Source organism: Lepidochelys olivacea (genome assembly GCF_965140295.1).
Source record: "Lepidochelys olivacea isolate rLepOli2 genome assembly, chromosome: 5".
NCBI lineage: Eukaryota > Metazoa > Chordata > Testudines > Cheloniidae > Lepidochelys > Lepidochelys olivacea.
Genome location: NC_140415.1, coordinates 99939856 through 99951266, shown reverse-complemented (window position 1 = coordinate 99951266; position 11411 = coordinate 99939856). Strand labels below are relative to the sequence as shown.

The following is an 11411-nucleotide window of genomic DNA, read 5'->3' as shown; positions in this document are numbered from 1 at the left end:
ACCTGAGCTGGAAAGCCTCAGGTATACACACCACTCAGGATACGCGGGGTATAGAGATACAGCTTGGTATTATCGGCAGCCTCTCCCCCGCACACACACACATTTAGGCAAACCTACTACATACGTGTTCCTCGGCACACACTGGCAATATAAAGCTACAGTATAGGGTTACAAAACAAAGATGAATGGTGCAGCATGGAGCCAATTAGCTTCGTTTATTACCCCATGGTCTTATGTTTCATGATTAGAAGCAAGTATTGGCTATTTCTGGTAGCATTATATAATACAATAATTGTAAATGATACTATTTCAGATTGTCAACACTAAATGACCTTTTGCACTTACTTATATAGAGCTTTTCATCTGAAAATCCAAGAACACATTACAAAGGTGGGTGTGTTATTTTTACAGGTGAGGAAACAGAGACACGGAAATTAAGTAAATTACCTAAAATGCAATAGCAAGTTAGTAGCAAAGCCAGGATTAGACGCTGTGTGACCTGGCTTCCTGCATTCTGTTATAACCTAAAATGGGCATCATACCGCCTGACAATCTCTGTAATCTTATGATTTGCTGTGTTGGTCCCAGGATATTAGAGACATGAGGTAATATTGTTTAGAAGCATGGATTTAAAAGGGACTGCAAAGGTCATCTAGTCTAACCCCCTGCCAAGATGCAGGGTGTGTCTAAACCCCTCCCCAAGACAGATGGCTACCCAGCCTCCTTTTGAAGGCCTCCAGTGAAGACGCTTTCACAACCTCCCCACACACTCTGTCCTATTGTTCTTAAAATGTCAGGAAAAACTTCCTAACTGTATCTAAATCTGCTATGCTGTAGTTTGAATCCATTGCCTCTTGTCCTGCCCTCAGTGGCAAAAGAGAACAACTTTTTTATGGCAGCCTTTCAAGTATCTGAAGACCGCTATCATATTCTGTCCCCGCTCCCCCTTAATCTCATTTCCAGACTAAACCTACTCAGTTCCTTCAGCCTTTGCATTCCATCCCTTTGATCATCTTTGTTGCTTGCCTCTGGATCCTTTCCAGTTTGCATACATTGGTGACTAATGTATTGGCCTGAGCTCTGTGTAAGCTTGAAAGCTCACCTCTTTCACTAATAGAAGTTAGTCCAATAGGAGAGATTACCTCACTTCTCTTCATTTACTGTGTCTATGATATGTGGGGTATATGTAAATCTAGGACTACCTGTGTCAGGGCACCTAACAAAGGGTTTGAACTAATACAGAACAGCTGGAACTGGTGCCTACTTTTAAAAAATCTAGATGACCAGGACCCAGAAGTGTTTGGGAGAACTATTAAGCTAGTCTGATTTTTTTTATTACACCTGTAAAATGCTGCGAGGGAGGGTACCTCTGTTTTTAAATTAGCCTTAGCGAGAACTGAAGTAAAACAATCAGATTTTATTTGGAGAAAGGCAGCTGCCACTTGCGTCATTGTCCATTGTGGTGTTGAAAAGAGAGGACGTCAAATAAATGCACTGGAAGGCTGTAGAAATGTTTTGAACTACATCCTGTTTTATTGCAAAACATTTTGTTACAGAAATTTCAGAAAGTTCTACTGCAGTAACTGCCAACTTCCGCTTTTTCATTCTGTATCTAACCACACCGTCTAAAAGTGCACTGTGAATCCAGCAGACCTTTTAAAAAGGACTGTTTTCCCTAGTAATATATATATTTGAATAAATCAAAATTCAAAACCTTCATATTTATAGGAATTTATTTAAAAGTGACATTTGAATGGTTTCCCCCTCCTTTTATAAATGTTTGATATAACAGTTACAAACGATAACCCTTACATTATATCATTACATAGCTATTAGTACAGTAATATTGCAACCACTGTTCCAGACAGCACTAGCAGCATATAGGCTCTCCTCACATAAGACAGCTTCAGGTGTGAAAGGAGGACATACCTTTAATACAGGTTACTGTTGTGCACGCACCTTGTTATATTTCAGAGCCATTTCCCCCCCTACTGTCATATAAACAAAAGTTACCATTTTCCACCAGCAACAGCAATATCATAACCAACCATTTTCCTCGAGAGCCTTTTGAAATAAGAACTTCAGTGGAACCTTGTTCAGAATGAAAGTGCAGCAGATAACTAGGTTTCACAGCCTATCTGAATTGAAGTTAGGCAGGCCCAGTGGCTCATTCAGTAGACTGCCCGCTGGAAACCTGGTTAAGGACAATGTATATAATGGCTAGAAGTGATGTAAAGTTGGAAATTCAGGGTCCAGTTCTGCTCGTTATTCTGCAGTGAATACACAGTAACTCCACTTATGTAGACTTCCTGCAGATTTACACAAGTGTAACAAAGATCATAATCTAGCCAATAATCTACCTTGGAAAGGGGAAGGATGGAACTTGCTATATTGCTCTCCAAAATGCAACTACAGTTGGCTATAAAGCAACATAACAGTCATGGGAGTGGAGACAGTCACTCCTTTCATGTGCAGGGGTAGTGCTGTGATGTATTCGTTTATGCCAGAGAGGACAGGAGGGTAAATTCTAATGTACAGTAATGAAGGAATTCATCAGCTAAATGCAACCCCCCTGCCAAGTCCTTTACTTTTGCCCTCCTTCCTTATTTGGAATGTGCTCTTGGTTATGTGAGATTGGTGAGGGAGAACTCATCCTACAATACCCTTAGGCTCCTTTCTTAGAAAAAGTATTAACTTAGCTGTCATAATAAATTTACGTTAATCTGGTTTTGCTGTCTCAAATGGGCTGATGTGTGCAAAAATGCAAATGTTGTTTTCCTTTTTCTCTTTGTTAGGTGGTGGTGGGTGAGGGGAGAAATTCATAATCATCACAACCACCTAAATCACAACTCCCACTTTGGAAATCCAAGAATGACCACCTCATATTTTCCTTATTCTTGGTTGTTGAATCCCCTTAAAGTGATAACCTGAGCAAATACAAGAAGACTTTTTTTCTTGTTTTAAACAAACAGTTTAGAGAGAGATTTTTGATCATTTCAGTGAGCTCAGTCCACATTTGTAAATTGATAACTTTTGCTTTTGAGAGAACAGGCCTGGTCTCTCCAACTGCAGGAATTAGACCAGTGGTTCTCAAGTTATTACACATTGTGGGCTGTTTGTGTGGGCTGCCCTGACCCCAGAGCCCTGCCATGTGGGGTGGGCTGGCTGCCCAGCGCCCCAGAGCTCATGGGGTTGGCCAGGAGCTCCTGTCCCCGCCACGTTAGGCAGCAGGGCAGCCCAGACCCTTTAGCACATGGTCTTTAGTGCTGAGCTGGATCGGGCCACAGCTGTGCACTAATTGGGCTGCATGCGGCCCACAGGCTGCCAGTTGAAAACCGCTGAATTGGACTGAGGCCCTGTCCTGTGAATGGCACTTATTTTTACAGTATAAGCAGTTGTTCAAACTTGGTAGACATGCTTTACCTTTGCATTTCCCAGGTGCCAGATAGTTTCTAAGAAACAAATATTCTACTTCTCTTACAAATATTACAGTTCAAGTCACCCCCACCCTAACAAAATCATCCATCCCATCCATATACACTGATTCATTTTCACTAGAAGTCTTTAAATCAACATTAATTATCTGGAGTCGAGAGCGATTTTTGCCATGTGGATTAATGAGCCTTTTCTCACTGTTTGTTATGTTTTAGCAATTTGTACCTCACGGCCATTAGTTACCAGACAGGTGTGCCGAGAACAGTAATGAAACACCTTATCTTTTCCAAAGTAGAGAGCTAAATGTCTCAGCACTGCTGTAGGTTCACACCTTTGTGTTTAGTACTTCAATTTCATGACATCTTGAAGTGTAGATTACAAAAAAATAAAAATCAATTTAGTTTGCTTAAAGATTGAACATAATGTAAAAGTCCAAAAACTTGATTTTTTAAATTCCTAACTGGATTCATTATTACAGGCAGGCAATAATAAAATGTTAAGCCTCATAGTAGTCCAAAGAAATTCATGGAACAATGCATGCATTTTCATTGACACAAAAAAAGACTGGACTTTAAGGAAGAGAAACTAGTTCAGTCATATCACGTTGTTGTGAAAGAATAATATGCTATACTCCAATATCTAGGACAAGTGTACACCCAACTATAGAATAGCATCACTTAAACTGGAAACAACAGAACAGATTACTATATGAAAATATTTATAAAATACTGTACACTGCTTCCTTCATTGGCCAGCATATGTAAACAAACAGCTAAGTCAACTGAGTTTCAAAATATTATTTAAAGTTCATTTATCTTATCTTTTGCATAACATGCCAGTTCATCGTTCACACTATCACAACTCACCAATCACAGCTCACAGTGGCTCATTAGAGACTTATACATCAGCTCATACAAACATTTACAGTGGTGCTGTACAGAAGGACGTGTGAAACATACAGCAGTTACAGATTGTGACCAAAAATGCATAATCCATATGTATGCTAACTTGGATAGTGGGATTTAATGTTCAATGCAACATGTGCTATTTTACTGAATGTTACAGATTTAAAAGTATGACTTCATAATGTAATGTTAAAGCTGCCCTGTAACATTCACTATATGATCACATGTCAAAACCATACTGGATTATACATGGGCTATATAAGATATCATTCAATACATAATATATCATATGGCACAAGCTATAGTTATAAGATGATGAAGGCTGAGTTATTTTTTATCTCCACTAAAGAAGTTTTAACAACCTGTACCATTCAGTGTTGAGAGGGGGGGCAAAATCCCCATCCCACTGACATTAACAAGTGAAGATAAACAAAATACTCTACCATCCATCATAATACATGCTATAGAAACCTTATTTTAGGTAAATGGGAAACATTCAGGAAAAGTTTTGACATTTTGGAATTATACTTTTTTATAGTGGAATTTATATATAATGGCAGTTAAAAGACATAACTAAAGTGTCCTGGTTCACCATGCCTGGAGTTTATGCTCCAGGTCAATAAAGTGCTGTATTCTAATTATTTTACAGCTCCTGGATTGGGAAACCCTTTTACCCCAATAAACTAACAATGAATCACCCAGAGGGGATCTCTGCACCTTGAACTAATAAAGTGATGGGGATGTCTCAAATTCATTCTTCTTGTACATGCTAATTTTATTGATGAAGGTGGAAAAGTCTATGAATAGTTTCAGAAAACATCCTTAAATTAAAAAAGCAATAAATAAAACGGCTGATTTAGAGAAACCTTAGGAACAGACTGATACAAAAGTTGGCACATTTGAAGCAGACTGTTAAACAAAAATGGCATTGTCCCTGGGAAAGCTATTGTTTAACAATCAGCCCATCACAAGCACACTTTGTAATTCACTGAGTGACAGGTCAGAAATTGTACCCTTGATCAGTGACATGTGACAGAAAACCAGTACATGGACCTCAAGGCAATCAAGTAAACACAGTATGTGGATCAAGCTGAGCCTAGATCACAGAAGGACTGATTTAACAAAGTACGAAATGGAAATAATTGGTGCACTAACAAATAACACATTTTGTGTTTAAAAGTCAACATGTTGCATTTGTTTATTTCACCAACTTTCCACAAAGTGAGTCACTGCTCACAATTTTTTCCACTCTCTTTGCCTCTTCTCGGGGGTCAGATATTTAATTTTGAGATAGGGCTTTGTTGCCTATCACTCAGATGCCCCTGGGATGAATTCCTAGAGATAAATTAGGTTGAGACTTTCAAAGATGTCTCTTAGATTTGCGTGGCAACTCCCACTAAAATTAATAGGCATGGAATGCCTCAAAACCCCATAGGTAACTTTGAAAATCCCAGCCACGTTAACATTAATAATAAAGGACCTGGATCCACATGTATAGTAGTTTTTTTTTTAGAGGCTGTTTTATTTTTAAACTAATGGTCATAGCATTCGCTTCCAAACTTCTCAAGATTAAGCTTTCCCCCTCTAAAATGGTGTGAAATTGTGATCAAATTACTACTTTTAAGGCTCTATTATATGACCAAGAGATGCTATCATAAGGGCATGAAACACCTTATTAACATCATGAACAAGGTTTTGCACTCAGATGCATAGGACGTATTACTGCTGACTTCATTTGGGGTCCCATACACACAATTGAGGGCAGAATTTTTATTAAAATGCATGTTGTGGTTTGTTCTATCTTGTTGTTAAATGGAAGCATACTTGCAACTGACGACTTTTGCTGTTAACACATATCGGTTTTCACTTTGGTGCTTTAGCTTACCTCTAAAATCTTATTTTATTGTTTTGAGATACTCTGCCAAGAGCATTTTCCATTAAACAACAGTAATCTGAAATCAGACTGCTTGATAAACTTTGTATGTTTGAGTGTTCAGATACAACTGTCTCAATAAGTAAAATGTTAATGCTTGTGTTGGGTGAATGATATGAAAAATCAGCAGCAAGAACAGTAAGAAGAACATGGTAGCAATTTGGGAGGGGGATAACAATTAATGGAAATAATGGAAATCTTGCAGAGAACAGTTAAAATATAATATCCCTCCTGCTCTGCTTTGAGCATCTCAGCCCATTATTCTTACTGTTCCATGACATCATTTAATTTAGTGAGACAATATATTGATGACAAATGTGGTAAAAAAATAAATATATACTATTCCACTTAATTACATTCATCCTGAGCTTGGCTCAACTGTACCACAATAACAATGCCTGTTTAGTACAGGAAACCACCTGACAATTTTATTTTTTTTTACATAAATTCTTCCTTCATTTACATTGCAATACAAAAAGCAGTTCTTTTTCCTTTCCCATCTTGAAAATATAAACATTTTGTGGCACTAGAATTCAATACAAAAAGAGACAGGTGAACTATATGATTGTTGCCTTGCTTATCTTTACAATGATCAGTTGCAGAAATGGGGGAGCTTTAGGATTTGCTTACAGCTCGTTTCTATAGACTACAATGATGCTCTTCCTCAGTCATTGCAATGATGGAACTGATGTAAATAGAAATCAGTTTAGAGTATCTCATTTGTATGCTTTTCTTTTTGCCAATTTAGCCCTGTGTCTTAGAAACTCATGAATAATTACGAGAAATCCTAGGATATCTTCTAGTAAAAGGCAGATCTCTGAACCTACTCAAGTCTTTGTGAGGGTGTTTTTTTCTTTTCTTTTTTTTTAAATTAAAGCCTTTATAAAGCTTTCCTCCCTCCCTCTTTCCTTAAGTGCAAATGTCAACTCGGTCAGGATCCAGTAACTCAGTGTGCGAAAATGAGATTAACAAAGTGCTAACCTGACCAGTGACAGACTCTGACTTTAGTTGACATATCATATTTTATTCTGTTAAGGAAAATGGACTGGAGAGCGGATGACTCTTAGACCTCCTGTTATGCATGTCTAGCTGTGCTTGCTTTCAAAGCTAGGGAAGGCACCTGTTCTAGACAGTCTTCTCATAGACAAGTTGTCTCCTCTACTCTCCGGCCTGGATGACTTACTCCTCTGGAATGGATTTCGTGGGCCCGTTGTGTTACGCTGTCTATCAAGTTTATCACTGATAGAATAGCTTTTCCTTGTGTGTGCATACAACATGCTGGACTCATCTGCTGAGTAACTGTTGGCTCTCTCTATTTTTGGAAGTGGTATGTTGTTGGACAGTGTTCTTGCTGTGCTGCTTTCTTGCGGAGATAAGGAAGCCCCCTTTTTGTCTTTGACCTCAATATCCTCATTATCAGAGCTTGGGTGACTTAGCTCTGCTTCTCTCTCTGGGTGGCAGCATCCCAAGTCCTCCACTTTGTCTCCATGATTTCCAGGAAAACTGGATCTTTCTGCAATATTCTGGGGAGCGCTGACACACCTGGTGTCTATGCAGTCTGTAATACTTGTGTACTCCGCTGTTTTGACTGGCACCCCAAGGCTGCTGAAATAGCTCCGAGAAGGAGAGAACATAAAACTGTGAGACTTCACAATTGGGGTTTCCTCCAGAATAAATGGGGTAGTAGCCAGATAGCGACTGCTTTTAGATCGCTCTAAGGTCTGATACAAAGGAGGGTCTGACTCCCAGAGGTTTTGGCTATCTATGATATGTGAATAATCTGAAGAAAACACTCTTGCTTCCATTGTAGAGGTTTCCTCACAATCAATACTCCTGCCGGAAATTCTGTCACTGGGAGTACTGCTAATATACGCACTGTTTGCTAGAACAGAAGAGGCTATTTGAGCCTGCAGAGATGGGTCTCCGGTACCAAGTATATTAATTGAACCGTCGAGAGGTTCTATACCAGAATGCAACTCATCCATGGCAGAAACATAAATATCTATGCAAGACGAAGGCCTTCTGGAGTCTGGGGCAATTGACAAAGTGCTTGTAGGGGCTAATGGTACTTTTGCTTCTTTTGATACAGAGTGTGAGCTACTTGCTCGATGCAGGCTCACAGACTTTTCTTTAAAAATATTTTCCAACCTTTCTAACCCACATTTGTCTTTCATATTCACTGCATAGAAAGAGTGGCTTCGCAGGCGGGGCATGATGGTAGGAGAGGTTGGGGACATTGACTCCTCTCCTGCAGGATCTATACTCTCTTGAAGCTTGTAAGTGTTCCCTTCCTGGCTATTGAAGCTGCTCTGTCTCACAATGTAGGCTGCATCTGTGCAGTCTGAGGAGGTTCTAGATCGTATCTTAGTCGTTTCCCCTCTATCTATACCAGTCAGCTTGTCTAAGGCTGCAGCCATTCGTCCTATCATGTCCTCCAGCTGAGCAAGCCTGACGTCTACAGTCTGAAGCGAAGCCTTCATACAATGTTCTCGTTCATTCACTTCCTCTAGGCGCATGGCCATGTTCTCTACCCTTCAAAAGAAGAATGCATGGGTTATATGCAGGGGAGTGATTACTGGTGTTCATTTATTAACCTGCCAAAGGGTATGGGAACAAATAGGGCTTAAAAAGTCCAGGCCAAATCCTCTGTTTTATTCTAATTTTTATATCACCCCATCTGCTGCAAAACAGTTAAGGATGGATTAAGTGGCCAAAATGATTCCCCTTTTCTAGGAAACTGCAGTAGCGGTGTAGAACCAGAATAACCAGTTCTATGCTACCCACTTGTAGGCCTCGATGTAGGGTATGTTGGCAGGAGGAAGGGGGTGGTCTGCTCTGGCAATCCCCAGCTGCCAGAACTGCTGCTTTGGGTGCTGTTGCAGATGGGTAAAAGTTAGGGCAGCGATGAGGTTGCTATAAATTGTGCCACAGGGCAAAGCGGGATATGGCTGGCTCCAGGATTAAGGGGGTGTGTGTGAAAGTGGAATACAACCACTTTTGCCCCTGTCCCTCCTTGGGTTTTCTCTAAGTAGAGCTTATACAGATCTAAGGATCTAGTCTAATTGCTTTGCAGTTTATTTTTAGTTGATTGATAAAACAATTGTTTTATCAGTTACCTTTAAATACTTTAGTAGATTCAATACAATAGACCCATAGAAATTAGAGGTGGAAAATACTGCATAAATGGGGTCTGGATTGCACCCCAGTTTAATGGGCATGCAGAGTGGACAAAATTTTAGTTTCAGAAGTCTTATCTGAAAGAACAACACACAGCAAACTGTTTAGTACTACACCTCTACCCCTATATAACGCAGTCCTCAGGAGCCAAAAAATCTTACCGCATTATAGGTGAAACCGCGTTATATCGAACTTGCTTTGGCCTCGAGCATTTCCGTTATTAATAGTCACTTCCCGCCCCCTGACTGACCCCTCAGAATCCCCGACCCTTCCAACCCACCCCGCTCCTTGTCCCCTGACCACCCCCTCCAGAGGACCCCCCCATCCCTAATCATCCCCAGGACCCCACCCCCTAGCCAACCCCCTGTCCCCTGACTGCCCCGACCCCTATCCACACCCCTGCCCCCTGACAGGCCCCCCGGGACGCTCACGCCCTATCCAACGCCCCCGTTTCTCGTCCCAACCGCCCTGCCCCCAGAACCTCTGAACCATCCAACCTGCCCTGCTCCCTGTCCCCTGACCCCCCCCCTCCCCGAGACCCTCTGCCCCTTATCCAACCCCTCGGCCCCAGCCCGGCACCCTTAACACGCCGCTCAGAGCAGCGTGTCGGAGCCAGACACGCTGATCCACCGGAGTGTGCAGCCCTGCCCCACAGAGCACTGCTTTACCACGTTATATCCGAATTTGTGTTATATTGGGTCACGTTCTATCGGGGTAGAGGTGTATATGTATCGGACTTGGAAAGACGAATGGCTAAATAAACACTGCTGAGATTTGAAGCTGTGGTCTGGAGAAACGTCACTCTTCCCAAGTTGTTTTTTGACCACTAAACCACCCCTTCTAGTCAAAGGAAACAAAAATGTTTGGGGCAAAAGGCCTTTCCCACTTCAAGCACAAGATATAATCCCATAATAGAGAATATTCAAGCTACCAATTCCTACTGGAATCAATTTTGCCATATAATTTAACAATTTAACAAAAAGTTCTGGTTTTAAAATGCAAATTTTATATACTTCTTAGCCAATGACTGAATGCACTGGCACACATTCAACCTGTAAAATAACTCTTCTCTGATGACATATCTAACTTTAAAATTTAGGGATATAGAAGATACTGAACAAGTAGAAATTCTGATCCCATTGAGCTCATGGGGAATTTTGCCATTGATTTTAATGGTGGGCTCTGGAATGAAGCATGCAATTAGAGTCAGTTTGTAGACAGCCAGTGTATAGTAAGGCAGGGTGATTTGTGCCTCTTTGTTTTAGGGAGCAGCCTGGTTTTTTTCTCTCTGTTTGTTTAGATTCTTGTGTGTTATTGTTCTGAATTCTAGGAAATAAAGTAGTGTTACATTGCAGCCTTCCAGCAAGACTATTTATGTTTTTATCTAATTCTCTGTGTGCATGCTGTTGCATAAAAGTAGGGACCATGTCTGAATACGTATTTGTGCACCAGTTAATACATTCTGGTTCCAATCTTGATTGGAGTCTTTGGATGCTACAGTCAGAGACAATGCGTGTGGAGGGGAGCACATGCCCTCCGCCCGCAGATTTCTGCTTTCTATTTAGCTAACTGCCTGGAGTCACGGGCTCAAGGCACCTGGCATTGCTGCTTACCTCCCCAAACGTTCCTCTGCTCCCCCTATGGGGTGGCACACACCACAGGTTTAAAACATCTATTTTAGATCCAGAGGCAAGGTGGGGTGGTCACATATTGCCCTGGTACCTTTAAATTGTGCCCTCCCCATCAACAGTCATGTGGGGCCTCTGGTTACAGTAATAATTTTAAATATTTTGAGAGGAAAGATAGCCCAGTAGTTAAGGATCCAGCTTGGGATGTGGGACACCATGGGTCAAGTGCCTATGCTTTCTGTGGGACCTTGGGCAAATAGTTTAAGGATAGATTTTTAAAAATAATCTTTGGGAGTTAGGTGAAGCTAAACCTAATATCTTAAGCACTATTAA

The 11411-nt window shown here is 40.8% G+C and overlaps 1 protein-coding gene across 2 annotated transcripts in view; it reads right to left on the bottom strand.

Moving 5' to 3' along the window:
* Positions 1–1715: 1715 nt before the first annotated feature.
* TRPM3 (transient receptor potential cation channel subfamily M member 3) overlaps positions 1716–11411 on the bottom strand; it is a 190146-nt gene continuing 180450 nt past the window's right edge. For both annotated transcript variants that reach the window (XM_084628736.1, XM_084628737.1), the window contains exon 24: positions 1716–8805. In XM_084628736.1, the coding sequence (XP_084484862.1) occupies positions 7359–8805 (1447 nt within the window). In that variant the 3' untranslated portion in view covers positions 1716–7358. The remainder of the gene's footprint in view (positions 8806–11411) is intronic.